Source organism: Diplotaxodon limnothrissa, linkage group LG9 (assembly GCF_057381915.1).
Source record: "Diplotaxodon limnothrissa isolate DT_005_m linkage group LG9, D_limnothrissa_male_GT1.1, whole genome shotgun sequence".
In the NCBI taxonomy this organism is placed as follows: domain Eukaryota; kingdom Metazoa; phylum Chordata; class Actinopteri; order Cichliformes; family Cichlidae; genus Diplotaxodon; species Diplotaxodon limnothrissa.
Genome location: NC_140604.1, coordinates 1,431,463 through 1,457,806, shown reverse-complemented (window position 1 = coordinate 1,457,806; position 26,344 = coordinate 1,431,463). Strand labels below are relative to the sequence as shown.

At 39.8% G+C, this 26,344-nt stretch overlaps 3 protein-coding genes across 3 annotated transcripts; 1 reads left to right on the top strand and 2 right to left on the bottom strand.

The window, feature by feature from the left end:
* Positions 1 to 1,349: 1,349 nt before the first annotated feature.
* Positions 1,350 to 25,581, bottom strand: LOC146624957 (uncharacterized). The gene is made up of 14 exons (XM_085361871.1): positions 25,467 to 25,581; positions 23,569 to 23,705; positions 7,319 to 7,447; positions 6,252 to 6,429; positions 5,524 to 5,606; positions 5,250 to 5,302; positions 4,927 to 4,969; positions 3,681 to 3,751; positions 3,390 to 3,479; positions 2,981 to 3,291; positions 2,687 to 2,865; positions 2,305 to 2,401; positions 1,487 to 1,701; positions 1,350 to 1,387 (listed from the first exon to the last, which is right to left on the bottom strand). The coding sequence occupies exons 1-13, from the start codon at positions 25,579 to 25,581 to the stop codon at positions 1,676 to 1,678; spliced, it is 1,512 nt and encodes a 503-aa protein (XP_085217997.1). The 3' UTR covers positions 1,350 to 1,387; positions 1,487 to 1,675.
* On the top strand, positions 10,118 to 15,314 carry LOC146624959 (uncharacterized). The gene is made up of 12 exons (XM_085361870.1): positions 10,118 to 10,300; positions 10,398 to 10,576; positions 10,672 to 10,765; positions 11,187 to 11,395; positions 13,002 to 13,149; positions 13,245 to 13,362; positions 13,437 to 13,528; positions 13,630 to 13,744; positions 14,115 to 14,216; positions 14,418 to 14,585; positions 14,711 to 14,866; positions 15,100 to 15,314. Exons 1-12 carry the CDS (start codon positions 10,118 to 10,120, stop codon positions 15,312 to 15,314), a joined length of 1,779 nt encoding a protein of 592 aa, XP_085217996.1.
* LOC146624958 (uncharacterized) lies at positions 15,878 to 21,942 on the bottom strand. Its single transcript, XM_085362559.1, has 5 exons — positions 21,736 to 21,942; positions 21,140 to 21,305; positions 19,879 to 20,168; positions 19,676 to 19,806; positions 15,878 to 16,283 (listed from the first exon to the last, which is right to left on the bottom strand). The coding sequence occupies exons 1-5, from the start codon at positions 21,940 to 21,942 to the stop codon at positions 15,878 to 15,880; spliced, it is 1,200 nt and encodes a 399-aa protein (XP_085218685.1).
* Positions 25,582 to 26,344: the final 763 nt, after the last annotated feature.

Sequence of the window (26,344 nt, the reverse complement as noted above, 5' to 3'; positions counted from 1 at the left end):
AAATGACCAAGAACAAAGCTAAATTGATTCTTAAATATTAATTATATACCCAGGTCTCAGTTTTGGATGGACTTGTTTGGAGACCTAAGAGACTCTCGAAACTTAATGGAAGCCACGAACACCAATGCTTGCTGAGATTCTGCTTCAGAGGGGTTCTACAGAAAGACCTGGATGAATGCAAGGACCTCTGGAACAAACACAGGATCCGGCCAAGCAGACTTGCATCGTGTCCAGGGGGGATTCCAAACAAACTCTCTCTTGCCTCACAGGTATTTGAGTTCTTAACAAAATGAATTAACCTTTTGCATCAAACTAAATGCAAGGTGTTGTTATTGCTTAAGTTGGTTAATATATATTCATAATTTTACACATAAGTATGATAGAGCAGTTTATAACATGTCACTGCATGCGTTGATTTATATAGTTCCATATTGTCAGCAAAAAATCCTTCACTGTTCTATTTTCATTTTGCAGATATGGTTCAAGAGACTGTGGATTTGCTGTTGAGGAGAGGGAACTGGATGTGTTTCCCGAGGAGGGGCTACCGGTTGGATTGTGTGGTGATCCAAACATTGAGGAATATTTACAACAGGCTGTACAACAAAACACACTGCAGCAGCCACAAGACTGGGAATCGGCCACAGAACTGTATTTGGCCCTGAAGGACATAGCTGGGTTTTAGATACCAACTGAACTTCAGTTTGTAATGACATTTGTCAGAGTTACTCTGACGAAGACACACACGGTGTCGAAACGTTAGTTTCTTTCCTTTTTTTGCACCTAATAAAACCTTTGGACTTACTTGAGTGCTCCAGCCCTTCTGTTTTTCCTTCATTTTTTAATGTTAGTAGTGTTTCCTTTCCCTCTTGCTAAATTGAATATAATATTGTTCATAATATACAGGAACTGGCATGGATTTAAATATTAACATTTAACCACAAGGAAACATTTAAAATTTTCTTTAATAAAACCATTTACAAATAGTGTCCAGCATTTCTGTCACTTTTCCAACATACACAATATTCAGAAAAAACAACTAAATGTTTAACAATATGGAAGTTGCTTGTCACATGAATGTGTTAAGTAGTGTGCCAACGGCAGCTGAACCTAACAGGGTAACTCAGTAACTGTAACTTGATGACCTTGCTGATTTAAGAACATCCAAATCCTGGAGCATTTTGAATTCCAAAGTCCATGTTGGCCTTAAAGATGCCATATGAGTCACAGATGGGTAGCTTCAGAGTATTTGCACAGGTGTTTGCAACTGGAAAAGGCGAATCACTTAAAAACTGGATGCATGGTGATGGTGTCATTCCTGCCGGTGGAACTGCCATCAGCCCTGTGGCAAACATCATCAAATCTTCCAGACACACTGCTGTTGCCTTCTCTGAAAGAAGAAAGTAAACACTGTAGTACATTACAGAAAATTAATTTCCTTACCTCTCCTTTCATAAAACTATAAACAATTAAAAACGGCCATTCAAACCTTCACAATCAAGGAGATAATCTGCCCAAAAGCCAAGTGTTAGGACCTCCTTATGCCGCTTGTTGCTTCCTGCTGGGCTGAGATCTGGTCTGAACATGCTCTCCAGTTCTGAAGCAGTCAGGGCCTTGGCAGAGAAGCATAGGAGTGGGGCCAGCACACTGGAATGTTTTTGCAGTGCACTTAAAAAATTCAGACTTTCCAGTCCATCTTTAAATCTGCAAAGGATAGACAAATAACTAATAATTGGTTTATAGCTATGACTATTGCAGTCTTCTAAATTGTATTTAAATGTCTTTACCTACTAGATCTTTCATTATAAATTTGGACAGATTTCAAATGCATACACAAAAACAATTCATAGTGCTCAGAAATTAACTGTGACAGCAAAAAAAGAAGAGCTCATTGGGATTTCAGCTTTTAAAAAAAAATCAGTGCTTTCACACTGGAATAAACAAGTGTGTCAAACAAGGGATCACCTCTTTTTATAAATAACTAAAAATTAATCATGTTGCATGACTATGATTATTATGGGTCATTGTGAACAATAAATGTATACTAAATTAGAGTTCTAGTGTCAAAAGGTTAATAGCGTGCGACAGTGGCTCAGGAATTAACTTGTTGTTCATCAGATCACACAGATGCTACCGAATCAGTTTTTTCATATACATCTGAAGGTCTGAAAATGTCAGTGGCTGCTGTGATGAGCATCTGGCCATCCTGAATTTAAAAGGAGTAATGAGTTTACCAATGAATGACACTTTGGTTTCTTTCAAGGATGTACCATCTGAGGTACTCCTCCACAAATGCTTGTTTCTCACAAGGCTTGACGTTTCTGAGGCATCCAGCAGTTTGGAAGATTGTGCTGTTTTGCAAAATAAGATTATGCAAAGACTCCTCTGATTCAGCTTTCAGGACCTATAAAAAAAAAAAAAAAAAAAAAGATTTACTGTAAGAAAAGCAAAAATAATTTTCACTACTTTTACGATTCATTCAAACATTGGATTAAAAAAATAATCAATTTGTTATTTCACTTGTGTTGTTGGGAGGTGGAAATCTGTCCTTTCAGATTACAGAATCTGCCTTGAACCTACTTTCAAGATATGATCCAACCCGGATAACTTTTATCCTGATTAAATCTTTTAAACTGGCCCCAAGTGTCTTCTAAGTAAACCCATTCCCTGAGCCTAGGTAATTTTCTACCTGATGTAGAACTTTTGTGATCTCCTCATCTTGCACATCTTCTACAGTGGCGCTGAAACTCTGATTCCCTGTGATGTGGTTGACCAGGTTCTTGGAGAGGAAATGTGGTGCTGGTCCCCCATGCACAATGGATACAGCGATCATCTTTCCTGCTAAAAAGTACTCATCTTGCCTGGCAGCTGTTATACAGGGCACATAATTATCATGGTTAATTGCTATTAAATATGCTAATGAAAAAAATAAGCCAATTTTTATTAAAATTTCCATTGTAATAATTACGGAGAAAACATCCACCTCTTGAATTATATACAAGATAACGGCTCTCTGGAGGTCCATCAAAGATGGGGCGATTTGTCAGACTGCCCATAAGAAGTGTGAGGAATTCACACCCCAGGCCACCTGTATCCAAACCTTCTTCAAAGCTGCCAGCATCATCATTAAACTTGATGAACATGTCGTAGTTGTCAGAGTATGTGCTGCGTCGAAATCCTCTAACAGCTCCATCCCATACAGCTGACCTTGATATATTGAACCTGCTGACCGTCTTGTGGTCAAGTTCCAGTGCCAAATTTGCAATAATTTCATGTGCCTGCAAATTGGTGTCTCTAAGAAAAAAGGGTGTATATACTTCTCTCATGATTGCATGATGTCTTGTACAGAACAAGATGGCGGTTAATTGGATTCAAATGTTTAAATTACTAACACAGGTTCTTCTGGGGGCTCAGCTTTGGCTTCGTTAGGAGTAGGATCTTCATCATCAATCACAATCGGTTCAAACAGCTGTGTGTAGTTTCTGCAGAGTGAAAACATGTACACAAAGTGTAGATGCAAAAAGACAAATGCATAAACATGCAGTTCCAGTTTTATAGAACGATTCTACTATTTTTTTTTCTGAAGAATCTAATGTAAAAGAGTCAAACTACATACATTTATAATAATTGTGTGTATATATTTTGTGCAACCCTCTGGAATAATTACTCAAGATACAACGCACCTGTAACAGGAGCTCTCGACAGTGAGGCATTCAGTAGTGCCTGTATCGTTTTCTTCTTCCAAATCTATGACCTGGAAATACAGAAATGAGGATGAATGAAAATTCATATTTGACCAATTGATAATTATTTTAATATAGGGAGCCTAAGTCTCCTCCCCTTCTGGTCTGCTCGTGGGTCCCTGAACAAAAGAAAAATGAATGGAAGTGAATGGAGCTATAAAAGTTATTTTCTGGTCTGCTTTGCCTTACTCTCTGAATCACACATATGTTGTACTTCAATTTAAATAATAAATAATTGTGTTTCGACTATGTCTGTAATGTAATTTGAGATTTGTTAGCTTGTAAAAATTCGTCATTAAAATGACTACAAGTCAGATGTCGCAAATATGACGTCGCCTCAGAAGCTTTTCTCCCCCAGCATAACTGCAAATTATCACATGACCAGATTTATAGTGGTTTTCTCCACATCATCCTGGAAGAAGGATTCGAAGCTCGCTAAACAAAACTAAGCTTGTCCTCTTCTCTGTGTCTGGTTCAATGATGTCAATTTTGTGAGACGAACATTTACATTTCGCCACGTCTTTTCAAACAAAACCTAAAATAACCTTTGCCACCTGTCGCTTAAGCACTTTTTGGCATCAAAATGTGTTTATATACTTCACGGACATCATATTTTAAATCCATGGCACACATCAAACGGGATCAGAAAATAATTTTTATTGGCTCATAGACTCCTATTTTTTTAGCAGTAGGGGACCCATGGTCCGGAAGTAGATGGATGTACCTTAGGTTCCCTATCCCAATAGATTATCTAAAGGTACAATAAGTAAGTAAGAATGAAATAAGAAGAACATCCTGTGGTCAAATCTGTGTACTGCAGTCTATCTTTATAAACAAACGAGTGACTCTCCCTCCTCCCGTTCCATGAGTTTCATGGCTACGGATCAGCGCCAGAAGATTCTAGATGACAAAGACGAGTCATACACAGTTAGTTTCAATGTAACCTTCCTTCCAACATGATTGAGACATTAGACTGCTTTGTGATTATTTCATGTACCGGTATGACTTATTGTACCTTTAAGGGGTGAATGTTATAAACTATTGATAGTATGAAAATTGAGGATGTGAAATGCATTGTATAATAACAATGAATGTAATAAGCAAACAGTGAATCGTTATCTAATTGCAAAGTAAAGGCGGTGGAGATTGTCTGCTGCACTCTTTTACTAATAAAATAGTTTTTTACCTGTTGTACTTCATTAGCAAGCACAAGATCCCCAGCACCCTTCCTTAGAGAACAAAGAAAAGCATTATTGTTGTGTACTGTGAAAATATTAATTGACACTTTGAAAATATTTAAGCATCTTGATTAACAAACAAGCAATACAAGTATTATGTAGTCCATGTTCCAAAAACCATATACAGACTGAATGACTGTGTGTTATACTTGTATAACTATGCATGTGACAAATAAAGAACCTTGAACCTTGACAAAAGAGTATATCTCATTAATACAAAGTGTTGGCAAAAAAACAGTAAAAGATTACATGTTCTTAAAATATCACTTACTCATATTCTGCCGCTTTCTGTAAAGGACTGCTTTCATGTTGAAGTTCCCATGGCTGAAACAAACAAACAAACAAACAAACAAACAAACAAACAAACAAACAAACAAACAAACAAACAAACAAACAAACAAACACACGCACGCAAGCACGCACACACACACACACACACACAAAATGTATTTCACATATAACTATTAACTGTTTTACTGAACTGAGGCAAATGGTGGTGGCTAAACAACAAGAAAACTCTATAAAAAATGTTAAATTGTACTTACCAGTGTATCAGCAAGATCAAACTCAGAGGGCCTTTTAATAACAATCTCTGGGTCAGAGTCAGACAACTCTGAGTTTTCTCCAACTACAAAACATGAAAACAAATCAAGCTAAGCTAACTAAATTCATACTAATGTATGAAACTTTATTTGATCATCAATAATAGATTAATACGAAAGGCATAAAGTTAGCATTGAAAACTCATGACTCAGTAGATCCAAAAATGGCTGAATTTCATGTTTCCAGGAAGAAACATAACATATACAAGCTAATTTAGGGAGCAATGGTGGCAGAGGAGTTAAAAGCCCGCCCTGTAATCAAAAGGTTGAAGGTTTGAGCCCTGCTCAGTCTGTCGCAGTTGTTGTGTCCTTGGGCAAGACACTTCACCCTCCATGCCAGGTGGTGGTAGTGGGAGGGATAGGTGGCATCTGTGTACAGCAGCCTTGCTTCAGTCAGTGAGTCCCAGGACAGTTGTGTCCACATTGTAGCTAATCACCAGCAGTGTGTGAATGTGTGTGGGTGAATGACTGCTTTTGTTGTGAAGTGTCCTTGGGGGTTGTAGAACCCTAGAAGGTGCTATATCAAATACAGGCCATTCACCATTTTAATGTAGGTATGCTATTGACTTGGGTGCTTTATGCATAATGTTAACATTTCACAATTTCAAAATTAGCAGTTGTTGAAACTAAGGGAATCTGTGTCAAAATCCAAACAAACATTAGCAGCTTACCATCTTCAAAGTCACTCTTCAAGCAGATGAAAACAGTGATTCTTTGATAAGGCTTGCCAACTTCAGCCTTATAAGCCTCAAGTGCAAATGGTCTTTGTGTTCCAGGGACAGTAATGACCTCAGTGCCATCCGGATACAGAAGAAGGAAAGGTCCATCTTTTAGATCTTTGTTAAAGTCCTTCATTTTTTTTTTTTTTTTTTGTGTCCCGTTTGGATCTTTAGCCATCAGAATTGTTGTCTTAAGGCCAAGAAAGATGCCAAGCGGATTTATTTTACCAAGTGGATCATCATGGCCTTGCCATATTGGTCCATTTGATTGACCTTTATTATAATTATGAATTTATTTTATTTTCAGTTCCTACAAACGGGACAGACATGACTGGGGGATAGGACAGGGAGAAAGAATGAAAGAAAGAGAGGGAGAGAAAGAAAACCAAAGGGGAGAAGAGACGGTGAGAAGGGGTGGAAGAAAGAAAAAAACAAACAAACAAAAAAAACAAAACACCTGGGTCACCTGTATGGAGAAAAAAAAACAGAAGAGAAAGCAAACAACAAAGAGCAACATAATAAAAAAAACGGCACCATCACAATAAACTAGCTAGCAGTAAATATCAGTAGATACTAAGTAATAAACGATATTGTGCAGCACGTAAGATAGACAGCGCACAATGTGCTTTGAGGCAGCAGCCAAGAAAGCTGTAGTCCGCGTCTGTGAATACCCGTGTGTACACCTGTGTGCATACCTGTGTGGATCAGCATGCTTGCATTCCAAAGGTTTCTCCATGTAACGATCTGCTAGGGAGTGTGGGGAGCCACAGCCCCGTCCTCCAGGGTATGAAGCAGGTATGGAGGAGATCAAAACTCCAGACATCCAGAGGCCCCCAGAACACAAGAGACCAAGGAAGACCAACAGAGGGGCAGCCGCGCCACTGTCCCAGTAAGAGCTGAGGAGAGTCCCAGATGAGGGCTCACTCAGCAGCCGCGGAGCAGAAGCCAGGGGGAGTTGCAGTGACGCGCCCGTGAGCTCCGCCGGCAGCCAGCTGTGCCTGAGTGACCGAGCCCCAGGCCTTCATTTTTTTAACAGCTTGATTGAGCAGACTTGTGGCAGTAACGTCAGGGTCTGTTGTTAGGAAAATAGTTTTTCCACGGTATGGCTTCAAACCACCCTTTTTAATGGTCATCAAGCCGACATTTATCTGTAAGGAAAAAGCAACCCGTTCTCACTCCCGACGCGTAAAATAATGACGATTTGTCACGTCCCTTAACTTCTCATGCTGACGCCTAAGGTACCCTTCCAAGTTTTTATGTGACGCTGTGGGTTGTCAATTCATTCCAATATGAACCCGCTCGCAGCGATCAGAGACGCTTCGAGCAGAGGCTCCAGCCATCCATTTACTCCAATAATAACCCCGTCACGGCGAAACATGACGCCGTGAAGCACAATCTAACTGGAGAACCGCGGACCCTCTCCGCGAACGGGTTTTTCTCCCTAATTTAATGCTTTCTTTTAATGACATCGTTAACATTTCTCAACAAAAACACGAAAGTATCACTGATAATTCAACAATAAAATCGCTTCATGTTGTGGCCATCACACAGTGTTTTCCAAACTGATTCACGATCTGAAAGTGCGCAGATTTAACGTATACATAATCCTTTGTTAGGTTTATTATTTTCATTTCACACGTAAAACACATTTATAGATTCATTCACCACTCCTGTTAGTTTTGGACGCGCTCGGCTCCAGCCAATCAGACGCAACCTGTGTAAGCAAAGCCTGATGGGAGAACGGAGAGACCCATTTATAAGAATAAGAAAATGAGGCGGAACTGATTGATTCTAATGCAGGTATGTAAAAAATACATATATTTAAAGTAATACCTTGATGTGTGTTTCAAAGTTTGTTTTTTCATAAAAGCTTCAAACAAACAGAGGTGACTGATCTCGGAAACGGTGTAATGTATTTAAAAATGGCTACAGCTACCGTCAGCATGCTTGCTAGGTAACGACTACACGTGGCTACTGCAGCATTAGCCATTTAATCCAACGATGATGGATTAAATCTATTACAAACGTTAAAGGACTTGTGTGCTGCAAAATACCCTCACATGGTGCGTAAAGCAGTTTTTGCGCTAAGAGTTCTGCTAGCTCTTTACAAACTGATGATGCTAACGTTAATTGCTAACATTAACCGGAGCGCCAAGACTGAAAATCATTTGAATTGCGTTAGTTATGTGTTTATGTCACTGAGTTCTGCAAAAATCTCTTTCCTCTTTAGCTTGAAAATGAGTGATTTAGAGGATCCCGAGCTGGAGGAAGAGCTTCAGGCTGCTGACGAACTCCTTCAAGATATGCAGGTAACATTTTTAGTGGAAACAGTTGTTAAAGAGGGAACACGCTTGTCTAATATTGTGTACGGAGTAAACGTTATGTTATTTGAATTTTTTTTAAAGTTTATGTCAAATTAAGTTGGTTAACTTAAGATGTTTGATGATCTTTGCTTTAACCATAGACTGTATTTTAGGTGTTCCCTTTTTTCCTTGTTAATTGCGTAGAATGATGCACAGAGTGAACCTCAGCCAAGACCAGTGCGCTGGAAAAAACGTGACAGACAGGGAGATTTTATTCCTCAAAGACCATCAACCAGTCGAAGTACTAGTTGCATGCCACGTGGTCAGTGTTCACACAACCATTGATTTTATCTCACAACTTGTTTTCACCAAAGAATTTCAGTAAGTAAATATTCTTCATTCCCCCCCCCCAGTGTCCAGAGAGCAGCATCAATGTCCACGTGAAGAACCTAGTTATGTTGCCAGTGTCAACCCAACAAAAGGTACTTTACCTTCTTGTATATATTGTGATTTCTGTTTACTTTTATATTTGTTGTTATAGTTGAGTTATGCAGGGCTTTTGTGGAGTCCTAAGAAACATACTGCCTAGAGTGTTTTTCACTTTGTGGAAGAGTTTCTTCCTTTCTTTATTTTTTTTCTGTTAGTGTATGGAACTGAGGTGCTTCGTCAGGAGCTCCTTCAGTTGTTGGAGGATGGAGAAGAGGACACAGCCATGACTTGTGAGATGTCGTCTGAGTCAGCTGCTACTCACTGGGCGATCAGAAATATGGTGTCCTCGCAAAAGTGGAAAGAGGCCAGGCCTTGTCTTATAGACAATATGTTAGCTACTCTGGATCCACAGTCACACCGTGTGTGTCAGTGTGGCAAACAAGTAGTTGTGAGGTGTCTGGACTGCCTGCCTCTTCCATTCCTTTGTGCTGACTGTGATATTGCAGTTCACACACGCTTTGTCCTGCACAACAGAGAGGCAGTAACAGGAGAGTTTTTGCAGCCTTCATCAGAGTTTCACAAGCCAATAGGTACAGTTTTTAAGTCTTATGCATTTCTTGCTATGTATGAGTATGAGTGGGTGCTGTTATTGTATATTTATTGTGTATCAGTTAATTTCTAATTCTTTTTATATATATTGTGTGTTTTAATGTTAGTTCGGCTGTTGCCTGTGCAAAGGCCAGACCATGTGTGTGACTGCCCAGCAGGTAACGTTGAGGTTTCACCCGGCGCAATTGTGGCTCTTGTAACCATAAATGGTAAGTTGCCCTTTTGTCACACACTACATACACAATAGATGTGTTTGGAGGTTTTATTGCAAATTGTGCATTGCTATCTTGGTTTTAATTACTCTCGGCCCGCAGTATATGTGGGAACCTGTCAAAGGTCATTTGGATTTACCAGACCGATTTGAAAACAACATGAAAAAAATGAATGCTTTGAGCCATGACTGAATTTATCCTTATCCTTTCTAAAGGCCGTTATAACCTTGCACTGCCAGTGGTGAGCTGCACCAGCTGTGGCCTAATGTGGTCCCCCTCAGTTAAGGACATCCTGGGTAGTGGATATTGGCCTGGCACCTTAAATTTCTGCACCCTGTTTTCAATGGATGTCTTTCAGTCTTTCTATGACATTAAGAAGGCTGCACCAGGGATGTCACTTAAGGCATTTGTCAAAATGCTGGATGAACGAACAGCCCATTTTGGAAGGGTGAGTTTCTAAATTTGCTAAGTTTAAGGAAATTGTGCAAATCAATGTTTATGATGACTGTCCTTGAATATTCTGTTGTATGTCCTCTATGTAAAAGAATGGCCGAATATCAGCTGATGCCTTCAGTAAAAGTTTCTTGGAGTGGAGTGCTGTAAAGTTTGAGGTGGACAGGATGTGCAAGGAGCCATGCTTTAGCTGCCCTGCCTGCACTCCAGACATGCTTGCCGTCTCAGTTGATGGAAACCGCAAGCTTTATCGCTTTCAGTCTAATGCAAGGTACGTTATGCATTGTGTACATAAGTCAAATATGGATTTGTAGAAAAATGTATTTTAATGTTTCTTTTCAAACAACTGTCACTGTGTTCGTTCAGCACTTCAGAGCAGGGGAATTTTGAAGGTGTCTTCATTGAAAAAGATGAGGAAGTTGCTGAGTTTGTGAAATACATCCAGAGACACACAAATCATGTAAGATACACATATATATATTAGTGCTGTTAGCGTTAATCTTGTTAAAATGACGTTAATGCCGTAACCATATACACATACGTGTGTGTGTGTGTGTGTGTGTGTGTGTGTGTGTGTGTGTGTGTGTGTGTGTGTGGACATATATGGATGGGTCGATATTTTTTTTTATTTTTCTCTTGGTGTTGTCGTAATACTATTTACTTTACTTTATCTTAATGTGTACTTAATTTTGTCACCATGTGTATTTAAAAAAAACAACATGATTTTTATTTTGTGTTATCAGTGCTGTCCTGGGGAGATATGAGGTCTTGTGTGACTCGAGGCTAATTCAGCTAATTGTTATGCATTTGTTTTAAAAAGTTTGTCCCTGATAGGGCTTAATCATGTCATATCTTTTATGTTAAAATCTTTGAGTGTATAGGTCCCGGGGAAAGGGTTGTGCGGATCTTCATCTTGGACTGCAGCAAAGGAGTCGTCCAAAAAGTCCACTGGGAAGTTGGATGAGGAGGGCATGGAAATAGCTGTTTGTCGCCACGGAGTCCTCTTAGCTGCATTGAACATGTTTCGAGGGGAGATCTTTGCTTACCCCCTTTTTCTCCAGAGGAAGTTGGCAGCTAACGTCCCAGGACATACAGTGGGGCAAAAAAGTATTTAGTCAGCCACCGATTGTGCAAGTTTCCTCACCTAAAATGATGACAGAGGTCAGTAATTTGCACCAGAGGTACACTTCAACTGTGAGAGACAGAATGTGAAAAAAAAATCCATGAATTCACATGGTAGGATTTGTAAAGAATTTATACGTAAATTAGGGTGGAAAATAAGTATTTGGTCACCTCAAACAAGGAAAATCTCTAGCTCTCACAGACCTGTAACGTCTTCTGTAAGAAGCTTTTCTGTCCCCCACTCGTTACCTGTATGAATGGCACCTGTTTGAACTCATCATCTGTATAAAAGACACCTGTCCACAGCCTCAAACAGTCAGACTCCAAACTCCGCCATGGCCAAGACCAAAGAGCTTTCGAAGGACACCAGGAAAAGTATTGTAGACCTGCACCAGACTGGGAAGAGTGAATCTACAATAGGCAAGCAGCTTGGTGTGAAAAAATCAACTGTGGGAGCAATCATCAGAAAATGGAAGACATACAAGACCACTGATAATCTCCCTCGATCTGGAGCTCCACGCAAGATCTCATCCCGTGGGGTCAAAATGATCATGAGAACGGTGAGCAAAGATCCCAGAACCACACGGGGGGACCTGGTGAATGACCTGCAGAGAGCTGGGACCAAAGTAACAAAGGTCACCATCAGTAACACACTACAACGGCAGGGAATCAAATCCCGCAGTGCCAGACGTGTTCCGCTGCTGAAGCCAGTGCATGTCCAGGCCCGTCTGAAGTTTGCCAGAGAGCACATGGATGATACAGCAGAGGATTGGGAGAATGTCATGTGGTCAGATGAAACCAAAGTAGAACTTTTTGGTATAAACTCAACTCGTCGTGTTTGGAGGAAGAAGAATACTGAGTTGCATCCCAAGAACACCATACCTACTGTGAAGCATGGGGGTGGAAACATCATGCTATGGGGCTGTTTTTCTGCCAAGGGGACAGGACGACTGATCCGTGTTAAGGACAGAATGAATGGGGCCATGTATCGTGAGATTTTGAGCCAAAACCTCCTTCCATCAGTGAGAACTTTGAAGATGAAACGAGGCTGGGTCTTCCAACATGACAATGATCCAAAACACACCGCCCGGGCAACAAAGGAGTGGCTCCGTAAGAAGCATTTGAAAGTCCTGGAGTGGCCTAGCCAGTCTCCAGACCTCAACCCCATAGGAAATCTGTGGCGGGAGTTGAAAGTCCGTGTTGCTCGGCGACAGCCCCAAAACATCACTGCTCTCGAGAAGATCTGCATGGAGGAATGGGCCAAAATACCAGCTACTGTGTGTGCAAACCTGGTAAAGACCTATAGTAAACGTTTGACCTCTGTTATTGCCAACAAAGGTTATGTTACAAAGTATTGAGTTGTATTTTTGTTATTGACCAAATACTTATTTTCCACCCTGATTTACGAATAAATTCTTTACAAATCCTACCATGTGGATTCATGGATTTTTTTTTCACATTCTGTCTCTCACAGTTGAAGTGTACCTCTGGTGCAAATTACTGACCGCTGTCATCATTTTAGGTGGGGGAACTTGCACAATCGGTGGCTGACTAAATACTTTTTTGCCCCACTGTATTACGTTCCTTTGCTCCGATGTGGCCTGTAAATATTTCCCCTATTTAACCAAGGTGGCTCAGCAGTGCCCTGAGCTGAGGAACCTCTTGTCAATGCGTCCTTTTCTCTCCGTCATGCATGCAAAGGCTCACACTTGGAAATGCGAGGTATACTGCAGCTTGTAGTTTTGGATTAGTTTGAGACATTTTGTTATAAGGTTGAATGAATTCAGCAGTCATGTATTGTGACCTCCTTTCTATAGATCAAATGGGGAGGTGCGTTTCAGGATGGGGCCGGTTCAACAGTTGGAGAAGAGGTGGAACAAGTAAACAGTTTCCTGTCTAGGGCGGCCATCACAACGAAGTACATGTCTAAAGCAGGTGTGTGTCCGTGTCTGAGATTCCACTCAGTCTCCTGCTCATTAATTCTAATTTGTATACTAACTGAAATGCAGGGCGAACAGACATGCTGACCCTCCTGGCTTTGGGGTGGAACAAAAGGAAAATGGAACAACTGGGCCGCACTTTGAGCCAGCGATATCTAAAGGTCATTTTTTCAACACCCATTTTAATGTGTGTGGTAATGGGGGGAAAACACCAGTACTCTTTTAATGTCAATATGAATGACATTTATGAATGCATTCTTAGATCATAAGGATCCTTAGAGAACAAGTGGAGAGCCTGAATGCGACCAGAAATGAGCTGGGTGTGGATGACGACACACTGCAGCAATGGGTGGCCGATGTGCAGAAATGGGCTGAAGGTGAGTCTCAATATAATGCACTCATGTATAACAATAGGACCCACCATGGCCTCATTAAAGAACTTAGAGTTAAGATCTTTCTGACAGTGTCAACAAACAATGAAAAATAAGCCTTGTAAAAGCAAATTTATGGCAGAGTTGTTGCGTTTCATCAAATTGGATAGAACCTGGGTTGAAATGATGTCGTACTAGTTGGTTTTATAAACCTGAACACCAACATACTTGTTATCTCATGATTATCATGAGATAGCAGCACATGAAGGCTCCAGATGTCTTATAATGAATGTCATCAAGTCAGTGATTACAGAGTCCACTGTAGTTTGGTGACTGTTACTCATCCTGTGCTCTGATTAATATTCCTCTCACTTAGAAAGTGATCAAACTGATGGCAGCCTTGGAGCGTTGCAGGCACGAATAGAGGAGCTTGTCGTCATCATCAGAGTGCGAACACAAAGTCTTTACAGACAAAATGGTACGTCCCAGTTTCTTTGAAACGGACCGTTTGATGCTCAGTTTGTACAGCTTGTGCAGCTACTTTGTAAACAGAATCAAATCAGATCCAGGTTTGTTTGAGCTGGATGTGATTTGTTCTAGCAAACAAATTGATGAGTGTAGATTAAAATGAAACTATATACATTATGTGAAGGTGTGAATTTTTTATGATTATTTACAGATAGCAACAAGAGGCGACACAGAATTCGCAAGGTCATCTTAGTTGAGAAGAAACGCTTGGCGGCTGCTGTTGACGACTACAACAAGCTCGCTGAACCAACAAAGCAAATCGTATCCAGTGATGCCCTCATGCAGACCGATATTTGGCCCTGGCAGAGCACAAGTGAACGTAAGCTCTTGATTTATAAATATCCTTTTTAAACAAACTCCCAGTATCTGAGCAGTAGTTGAATGTTTTGTTCTTGAATCATAATATGCTACTATGTTTTCCCATCTGATGTTGTTAAACTGTAGCTGCTGCTGACCTCCGGACAAAGAGAAAGGTCTTTGAGAAGGTGATGGCTGTGAGGCGCCTGAGAGAGGAGGAGATGATCCTTTGCAGGGAGATGCGGCATCACTGGACAGTGTTGCGAATGCGTTCTGTGGTGTTGGGGACAATCTCCTCAGACTGTAAGCACTTTATTTATTTATTAATTTTTTGATGAATCGATTGAAAATAAGAGCAGATGCTAAAGTCTTACTGGATCTTTTACCTATATCTAGATTGCTAGCTAACACTGCCTTCTCCCTTTTAAAAAAATGTTTAATTACAGCATCCTAATTCCTTGTGTTTATGAGGTGAGGTTTTTTTTTGTTTGTTTTTTTTACTTTTCTCATATTTATTTGTTTTGTTCTTTTTACAGCCTCCTTTGTTGGCATGTCGGAGGATGCACAGAAGGGACTCTGTAGCCTGGTTTTAAAAAAACAAAGTGAACTGAAAGCTGAAATGCTCAAAGTAAAGGACGTGTACAAGAGAATCCTCAGCCACCAACCACTCCTGGAAATGGACTCGGAGGAGGAGGAGGACATTCCAGACGATGCCACTGAGAGTGATTTGAGCACTTCTGATGAAGACTGATTGTGTCATCATTGATGTTATGTTTGGTAAAATAAAAAGTTAATCACATCTCTGTTCAATGTGATTTTTCAACAGACATTTTACATTTTGATAAGAAAAATGGAATTTCCTTGGTGCAGTTGTTTACCCTGAATCATTATTTCCCATCTAATTTAATGACTAGTGTACATGTTCAGATACGATAACATAATTTAATTTATGGGATGCTTTCTGGGCTGCTCAAATTATCACAAAATTTAAAAGCACCAGGCAGCACACTCACAAGTAAATTTTTTGTTCAGTGTTTTGTCGAAGAAATCAACAAGTACAATTGAGATGTTTGCTGTAGTGGTGTGTTTGTTAAGAAGCATGCCAGCACACTGGTGAACTGACAGTCCCAGAATGCACCCGAGCCATTGACTCGCCCCAGAGCAAATGAAATTGCTTATCTAGAAAGACAACCGTCATCAAAGAAGAAGTAAAAGAGTATGAAACAAATGGTAAGGGAAGGTACTGTGGGGTAGGAAAGAAAGGCCAGAGCTGTGCAAAATGACCTCCAGCAGGCCACAAATGTGCACGTCTGCTCAAACGGTCAGAAATGGACTCCATGAGGGTGGTATGAGGGCCCGACGTCCACAGGTGGGGTTGTGCTTACAGCCCAACACAGTGCCGGATGTTTGGCATTTGCCAGACAACACAAAGATTGGCGACTTTGCCACTGGCGCTCTGTGCTCCTCACAGATGAAAGCAGGTTCACACTGAGCACTTGTGACAGTCTGGAGACGCCGTGGAGAACCTTCTGCTTCCTGCAACATCCTCCAGCATGAGTTTGGCAGTGGGTCAGTTTTGGTGTGGGGTGGCATTTCTTTGGGGAGCTGCACAGCCCTCCATGTGTTCGGCAGAGGTAGCCTGACTGCCATTAGGTACTGAGATGAGATCCTCAGACCCCTTGTGAGACCATATGCTGGTGCGGTTGGCCCCGGGTTCCTCCTAATGCAAGACAATCCTAGACCTCATGTGGCTGGAGTGTGTCAGCAGTTCCTGCAAGACGAAGGCATTGATGCTGTGGACTGGCCCGCCCATTCCCCAGAACTGAATCCAATTGAGGACAACTGGGACATTATGTCTCGCTCCATCCACCAACTGCACCACAAAATGTCCATGAGTGGGCAGATGCTTTAGTCCTGGAGTCTGGGAGGAGATCCATCAGGAGAGCATCTGCCACTTCATCAGGAGCATGCCCAGGTGTTGTAGGGAGGTCATACAGGCATGTGGAGGCCACACAGACTAGTGAGCCTCATTTTGACATGTTTTGAGGACATTACATAAAACCAGATTAATGATTCTGTATTGCATTGATCAAGGAACCAACCCAATAGGAGCTAAAGGAATCCTCTTGACATTACTTCACTCAGTAAGTTTATATTATGTTTAATGTACATTTTCTTCATCATTTTAGAACATAACATGTTAGCGCTCCCTGGTCCTTTTTGGAGACAGATCCTGAGACAGCAGGCAGCTATGGAGAACTCGTGTCAGCTGTGGTAATTAAGGAATACTTTGATTTAATATTGATTTCATGACAACTATCCTCTGGCACATATTCCTGGATATATATAATGACATAAGTAAACTCCCATTTTAGAATCATTGCCTTCTTTGATCTGACTTATTGCCTCAGACTTTGGCCCTGTGTCCCCAAAAGTATAGAAAATCCATGACACTGAGTAAGAGGCCTTTATCATGTTATAAGTGAGAGAGTTTGGTGTAACAGTGGTTGAACATGCCAAATCAATCCACAACATACTGCCATTCCCCAGCTGTAACCTGCATATGCATCAAACCAAAATCCAGTATCATAGCCACAAAAAAGACATAAAGATGAGGTTAAAAGGGTTGTCTCATTTTGCCAGATAGCTTCATCCCAAAAAAGATAAACATTCTTCAAAAACAAAAGTTTGTGAATATTTGCTGTATTGCCAGGCCTAAACCAACCTGTTAAACTTATCAAATTATTGTCATAGATACGAACCTATTGATTGAAACAGAATAATCCATTGAAGCCTCCATCATCATCCACAATCACTGTTACTGTTCAGATTATTTTATCTCTGTTTTCCTCTAGAATGTTTTGAAAATCAGCATTTGATCAACAGACTTTTTAAAAGTTTATTTTGATCCTATTGTTTACGTGTGTAATTGCATTTTTATTGAAATTATGACAGGAAAACCCTCAATCAAATTGTATCTTTGATATCTAATAATAATATTAACAATAATGTTACATATGTAATATGTACACAATAATATTGTGCAAACAAACAAGAAAAATAGCAAAAAATGTCAATTTTTTTTAATACCCTGTATATAAAGACCACATATGACCACAACTCCAAATGTGCAATTGTCACTGCATCTAAACATGACATATTACAAAAAGGTAGAAACATATAATATACAATATGTTCTGAAGCTGGTACTGGTGCAGTTAACTTTGCTTTAGGCTCCCATACACAGTAGGTGTTACTTACTATACGTGCAGTGCAGTATTACTTTACCTTGTAATATGTTATAATAAGCAAGTCACTTCTATATTTATGAGGATGTAGACAATAATGTTGGCTGATATGTAAAACTATGAGATGTCGAGTGCAGGGAAGATATTATTGATCGATCAGATTCATGAATATGTTAGGTACTTAAGCCACAATTAGAGAGTGAAACAGACACTGACACTGGTTGAAATGTATAGTAAATATTTTATTTTGAACTTTTATGCTGAACTACAAGCTGTGAACTGTGCGATCTCTGCGACCTGTGGTGCCTGGTTTACTGTGTGTAAAACTGCGCAGGTTCCCATGTGTCATCCCACACTTTGCCACTGTCAGGAGAAAAACATAACAAACAACAACGACAACCACACACAAAATAGGACAATTTAGGTTGTGACATATGACAATTTTTTAGGATGAAATATCTTCTATATTCATGTCATGCTTTATACACCTTCATTGTAATATAAATTAATCAAATCAAGTCAGAGAGTATTAATATATGTAGTAGATGTCAAGCAGGACCACAGCAGCAGCCACGATCCATTGGAACCTGCTGGATGAGAGAGCACAGAAACTCCAGGGAAGAAGTTTAGTTAGTAACATGCATGAACTGCATTACTGAGACATGTATGTTTACAGATGGTGGTGAGGGAGAGGGGGAGAGTTTTCAGTAAAAGGAGACGTGACTGCATCTCCAACCAATACTGAGCCTGCATAACCCTGAAAGAGACAGAGAGGGGGGGGGGGGGGGGGGGGGGTGGACACTAACCCCCAGCAGTCTGGTCCTATTACAGCATAACTAAGGGCTGAGCTGAACCAGCCCTAACTATAAGCTCTATAAAGAAGTAAAGTCTTATGCCTACTCTTAAAAGTGTTGACCATGTCCACCTCCAAAACTCATAATGGACTTTGGAGGTGGACAGCTATCAAGCTCCTCACAGAAGAGCAGCTTGACAGCTAAAAGCTCCCAGTTTACTTTAGTCCAAATACATGAATTCAAATTGAGTTGATAACTATTTATCAACAATATGAATGTCTGTTCCCGTCCAACAAAGTTGTTACTACATACCATGTTGAGCAAGGCTTCCACTTGACTTTAACTTCTTCTTTTTCCTGAAAAACATGATATAAACAAACAATTAATTAAGAAAGACATGCAAGTTGCATACAAAAAGGAGCTTATAAACATTTGTGTACTATTGAATGGCTCAATATATTATACAATTAGTTTACAAAAACATAAGAACCACTACAATGCTTGTACTGCCAGCATCGAGTGCATGTCAGCAAAGCAACACTGCTTACATTGTGGCTCACAAGCAAAACTAACTGAAGCAGATGTTACTGAATGGGAAGGAGCACCTCCACATCAATCACTCCTTCTGAGCATGATGTCAGGAGGACTTTAAAGAACGTAAACATCAGGAAGGCAGCACGACCAGGTCGTATCAGGTGGTCTGTTCTTATTTAATGTCCTATTTGGAGTGAAATCCTGACTCAGTGGCTGAATTAGTGAAGATTCATCAAATACAAAAGCTTATGGATATTCAGTCAGGCACAGTTCAAATCCGGGAAGTCCAAAGACGCAAACAAATCTGCACAACAGCAGGCTAAATTACTTACATTTACAACTCTCCTGTCTACTATCTCTTCATATTTGAAAATCTTCTGTGTACGGTGTTTTCGGCATTCTGAAAAATAACAAATGAAATATTTACATGAGTTCTGTAAAACTGGAAAAAATGCAAAAATTAAGAAAAAGAAATCTTAACAAACTTAACGAACATGTCATATGTTTCGTACATTTACAATACCATAACGTCTAACCTTTCCTTGTCCTTTTTTTTGTTTGGGACATCCGAGGTGTACACCGTAGAAATTGAGGGAGATGCAGGATGTGGAGATGGAGAGGAGGATGCAGGAGAAAGCAGAGATGAAGAGGAGGATGCAGGAGGAAGCAGAGATGGAGAGGAGGATGCAGGAGAAAGCAGAGATGAAGAGGAGGATGCAGGAGGAAGCGGAGATGGAGAGGAGGATGCAGGAGGAAGCAGAGATGGAGAGGAGGATGCAGGAGGAAGCAGAGACAGAGAGGAGGATGCAGGAGGAAGCAGAGATGGAGAGGAGGATGCAGGAGGAAGCAGAGATGAAGAGGAGGATGCAGGAGGCTGACAGAGGGAAGATGTTGGTACAGGCTCTAAATGAAGAATAAATTCCTCGTTTAGAGCCTCTGGGTCTGGGACTGGTCCAGCATCGACACTGTCAGCAGAGGATGGTCCAGCTGCTGGTGTAGAACTTTTAGCAGGAGGTGAAGCTTGTAATTCTGAAAAATTTTAAATATTAAACATTCATTAAAATGGGTTGAAAAAATGTACAGTGCACATAAACACATAATAAGTAGTGATTTGCATGTTTTCAGTTAAGTTTTTACTAAAGATACAACTGGTAAATATTGGCATCAAATAAGTCATCTCGCACACTCACTGACCCAAATAATTCAGTACAAGTGCCCTCTAGGGTAGTGTGACATCTGTAGTGCTTTTCTACATTGTACATTAAAAAATTAATGAGTGTGACTATAAATCCAGATAGATAATGACTTTTTCCTCTGATGACACTACTTTCCTGACTTTGTAGTGAATAACATTTGACACTTCAAGCTAGTACTGTGACTTAGCATCACCATTGTACAAAACTCCTAACTACCTCAGGGAGGTAATCAGGTAACCTCTTAAGAAGTATATAAATTATTTAAGAATCTTGGTGTTCATATTGGTAACATTATAACATTTGTTATACTAGAAAGTCTCAAAGAGAATTATCAGGTCTGGTTTTCATGAAGATTTTTAAAATTACATTTGTATATACATGAGTGTGAAAGACCATACTATACACACACACACATACAAAGCTGTTCAGGTGGGTAACACCAGAGGTTCAGTATGGCTAGCTTTGGTGATGTGACCGACACATGGGGAGGTAATAAGGCAGATATAACACTATTTTCATGTTAGCAACAGGACATGTAGGGCAGCTGTCACCTCACAGCAAGAAGGTTACTGGTCTGAACCTTGGCTGAATAATAGAATAGAACAGAACAGAATAGAGTAGAGTAGAACAGAATAGCTGGTGACTGTTAACTATCCTCATCCTCACCATCTTGTTTGTCTCTATGTACCCCGTGATGATCTGCCTTCTTATCTAGGGTGTACCATGAGTATCACCCAAAGACAGCTAGGATAGGCTACCTGATAAGGACACCTGGTTACAGATAATGGACAAAGCATATCTTACTTCTCAGAAGGTGTTCATAAAGCTTCCTCATCTTCATGAGGATGTCACGTGCAGCACCTTCCGCTGGTTCGATCTGAGTGATCACGTCCCCTACTATACGGCCCTTACGGTCAAACTGTCCAAGAAACAGAATTGGTTGGTAGCCCAGGGCATGTAGCTTTGAAACCTGCAAGAACAACAAAGAAAAACATGCAGCCAGTCTTTCATGTAAGCAAATTGATGTATAACAAACCTTTAAGTTTCACATCTTTGTTGTTTTATTGTTGTCGATAGTTAAAAAGTATTTATGGTGATAAAATCCATCTTGAAATGTTTTGTCTCTCAGTTAATAGCCGATTAAATTAAAAATCAGAAGTAGCTTGAATAAAAATCGTTTTTAACAAGTTTTTTCTAGTTGGATGTCTTTAGTGTGATGATGTTATTCTGATGTGAATAACTTTTTTATTTATGCTCTTTTATAAATTAATATTTTATGTGTATATACATGTCTTGTTAGTTTCTTACTTCATGATATACAAGAAAACATTGACAACTGTGATTAATAAAGAATTGTCTACCAGACCAACCACTTATTAGATCAGAACTTTTAAACTTACTGACAACTGGGCTGAATTAACCACCCTGCTCGCATTTCTGTTTTTTTTAACAGAGGCAGCCCAGTTACTGTTTTTAAACTGTTCTTGTTTTTTTTTTTTCAATCCCTCCTTTAGGTTCAGGCTGCCCAGGCATCCACTGCATGTCTTCCTGTTGCAGGTGTTTGGGGCCTGACAGGAAGGGCATGGTTTGGTTTTTGGCTTTGTCATTTCTGCAAATGAAAATGGAACATGTAGGGATTATTTCAGGTCTGTTTTGGTGAAACGATTACAAAAATAATTTATGACCAAAGAAATAACTTATATTACGAGGCAGTATTACACCATATTTAGAAAAAAAAAATCAATTACGAGATTAAAGTCATTAATATTGAGTTAATTACGTGAATAGGGTTAAAAAAAAACCTGAATTGATTACAGAAAAGATACATTGCTAAAATAGAGCAGTACTAACATTAGCTGGGTGGCCAAGCAAGTGTCTTACACATGAGAATACATCACAAAAAAATTTAAATAAACTTTTGCAGAAGTAGTTCTCTTGGTACACAGACTGCTCTGTGAAAACATTTCAAGTTTAATATCAGTTTAATATCACTGAAATTAATATTTCAGTGAACATGCAAATTACCCACAGTTTATCACAACTTACTTAGCTAGGATCTGCCTCGTGTCCAGTCGAAAACTTCGCTGCAGGACCGTGAGTTGAAAGATACATTTACTACGACTCCCAAGATGCATTGCAGTAAAAACCATCCAATCGCCTTGCTTAAGATCTGTTGACGTGTCGCTAAAGGCGCGCTGTAGATAAATATTGCAATTTGTAAAAAATAAAATACTACAATTTGCATTTTTTAATTACATAATTAAACACTGGGCCAGTTTAATTTCGTATTATCGCTGGTTATTATTTTAGAGTAAATAAAGGAATAACGGGTAGCACCAAGCTGTTGTTATCTTCATTTCCATAGCGACGGCGGTTGAGGATTATGGGTAGTGTGCAGTTACGGGATTAGTGCGTCTGCGTAAATTGGTCTGATTGGTTGGAGCCGAGCGCATCCAAAACTAACAGGAGTGGTGAATGAATCTATAAATGTGTTTTACGTGTGAAATGAAAATAATAAACCTAACGAAGGATTATGTATACGTTAAATCTGCGCACTTTCAGATCGTGAATCAGTTTGGAAAACACTGTGTGATGGCCACAACATGAAGCGATTTTATTGTTGAATTATCAGTGATACTTTCACGTGTTTTTGTTGAGAAATGTTAACGATGTCATTAAAAGAAAGCATTAAATTAGGGAGAAAAACCCGTTCGCGGAGAGGGTCCCCGGTTCTCCAGTTAGATTGTGCTTCACGGCGTCATGTTTCGCCGTGACGGGGTTATTATTGGAGTAAATGGATGGCTGGAGCCTCTGCTCGAAGCGTCTCTGATCGCTGCGAGCGGGTTCATATTGGAATGAATTGACAACCCACAGCGTCACATAAAAACGTGGAAGGGTACCTTAGGCGTCAGCATGAGAAGTTAAGGGACGTGACAAATCGTCATTATTTTACGCGTCGGGAGTGAGAACGGGTTGGGAAAAAGACATGAACAATGGGCCAAGTAGATACTAATATGACTCTAAGCAGATCTATTCAAACTTGAATATTTATTAACTGCAAAAGAGGGATCTTCCTGACAACCTAAATGTACAATTACTCCTAAACAATTGTTCTTATTCTGGATAGCTTTACTACACTGAACATTTTTTACACAACTCCCCTAAGGAATAACAAAAGAATGTCATTAGAAAATTAACCTCAACTTGTTTTCAGACTGAGCTAGCCAAACTACCTGAACCTTTCTTTTTTCCTTTTTCTTTAAGCCCTTCCTCCCTTCAGAAAACTTTTGCCTCTCTTCATTTTTCTTTTTTCTGTATTCTATGAAGGTGCTGAAGGTTGGAGTTGGGCAGTTTGAGGTAGTCTGTGATGCTAAAGGGAAACAAAGGAAAAATGTACTACAATGTCACACATTAAAGACATTCATTCATGTGACATTCCATTGTCCACACAACACGCAAATAAGGACAACACTGAATAATCTCACTAGAAAATTTCTACCAAGGAATGACAATGCAACTGATACTATTGACCAATACAATTCTACACCAGTAAGTTTTAATGTATAGACACATAATAGTGTTAGTTCCTAAAGTTAACCAAACATAATAAATGAACTAATTTATTATCGTTTCAGTTGTGGAAATGCTCAGAGGACTGTTCCACGAAGCAAGCTAATCCCAAAACCCAGGCTCACTCTGAAAAATCCAGGCTCGATTGCCCCAAATTCGGTTCCAGGAACGAGGCTAACCTGCAGTCTTTCTGCTCATTCATTATGCAATATGCTTGTGGACAAGTCTGGTCGGTGGCACCCTAGCTGCGAGGTTTGTTAACACCAGAACTGCCCTCAAACCTTCACTACTAGAAAGGTCTTGAGCAGTCATTTTGACAGCTGCGTGCATTTTCAAATGAACCTCGATTTTCTGAGCTCGCTTAGTGGAACAGCCCTCTGGTCTGCTATGGTCTGGAAACAGCTAACGCTAGGCTAATAAATCAATAAATAATAAACATTTTATTATGCTTATTACAGTTTTTTACAGACGCTAGGACACATTTCTCAATACTTAGGTCACGTTTGCAAAACTCCTCACACAGTGAGCACAACAGAAGTCTATGTGTGAATGTGTGTGTGAATGGGTGGATGACTGGATATGTAAAGCGCTTTGGGGTCCTTAGGGACTAGTAAAAGCGCTATATAAATACAGGCCATTTACAGAAGTCTATGTGGGCTAAACTGAGGACCAGTTATCATTGTTTTGGCACAAAATGCATTCAATCACTACATCTCTCAAATTTCATGAATTATCTTCTCACTCAGACACAACAACTGCTAAAAATCTTTGTACGTACAGGACATTTTGCATGTGCTTACATACTGTTTTCAAAACTGTTAAACGTATGGCCAAAACAATAACACAATGCAAAACTTAAAAAGAGCAAAATCCAACAGCAATATTTTATTGAAACATATTTTAAATCTAAAAATGCAGTTTAACCAGCCACAGCTGATTCTCATTGTAGATGAACATCTACACAGGTGTTACTCCTTCAATTTTTCAACTCCTTCAATTCTGGCAGCCAGAAGATTCTTTCCTAGGTGTGTTGCCCTAGATGACATAAGATGTGATGTGGATGAGAACCTGTGGCCAAATGGAGAAGACCGAGTAGATTAGCATTACTATTGTATGTGTATCAGTGGATGGTGTGTATACAAATTCTTGTATTTTGGGATTACTTAGTGCAAAAAAATAAAAATACAGAAACAAATATTAACAAATTCTGCATGATGTCTGATTCATTCCAGTAACATATATTGAAATTATAAACAGAGATGTGTCCTTGTTTCACACAAGAAAACACTGTGTAATGCTACATGTTGTTAGTGTTTTTTAGGTCATTGTTTTGTGGGTGACAAAGTGTGTTTGTCGGCTGTCAACCTTTGCTAGTGTTCTGGAAGAATGAGTTTATTTGAGACCTGAATGAAGTGTTTTGGTAGTTGTAGTGCATTTTGAATGTGAAATGAACTGCTTTGCCAAGCTGACGGTCAGTTAGGAGGATTGTGTGAAGTGTTTTGCAAAAGTGACCTAAGTATTGGGAAATGTGTCCTAGCTTCTGTAAAAAACTGTAACTTACTCAATGGGAGTGAAGTGTCTCCGATGCAAGATGCGTGATAAAGCCTCTCGCCACAGCCGCTGCAAAAGTTCGGCGACTCCTCAACCAGCTTTTTCCCACAGCTAGGACAAAACATTCCGCCGTTCTTCTTCAAACGAAATGCGCTACAGGCAGAGTAACTTCCGGTTCCAAAGACGAACAGATCGGACATCCAATCAGTGATGTCTCCTGTTGCCGACTGGTACCTACCCTTTCCGGTTTTCTTAATGTAATTGTGCTTCTCAATTTGTTTTTGTGATTCTTCTTTTGTTTTTGTGCTTCTCAATTTTGTTTTTGTGCTTCTCAGTTTTGTTTTTGTGCGTCTTAATTTGTTTTTGTGCTTCAGAGCTTCTCAATTTTTTTGTTGTGTTTAGCAATTTGTTGGTGTGATTTGCACTTCAGGGCTACCGTACCCTAGAGACAAAGCACGTACAAACTCCAAAACACGTACAAACTCTAAAACACAACGGAAGTGCTCCAGGATGCTAGGGGGCAGTGTTGACCTTTTGTTACCTAGTGGCAGGTGGACTCTAAACTTCTAGCAGAAATCTAGCAGAGGTGGAGGATGAACTCAACCTGGGTGTCTGTAGTCTTATGTATAGGGCTGTCAATCAATTGAAAAAAAAATAACTAATTAATCGCACAAGAATGTACGCTTAAATTCGAAGAGAATTTTAATAGTTTTCTTCAATCTTTTAACACGGGTTCTCTCCTGTGAAATACAACTTTAAAAAAAAACCTTCAAGGTCATCAACAGTGACTCACATTAAAGACATCTTTCTAGTATCTGCTCATAGGAAATAATACTGAACCCACGCCTAAAAAGTGGAAGCAGAATACCATAACAATAAAGGACATTA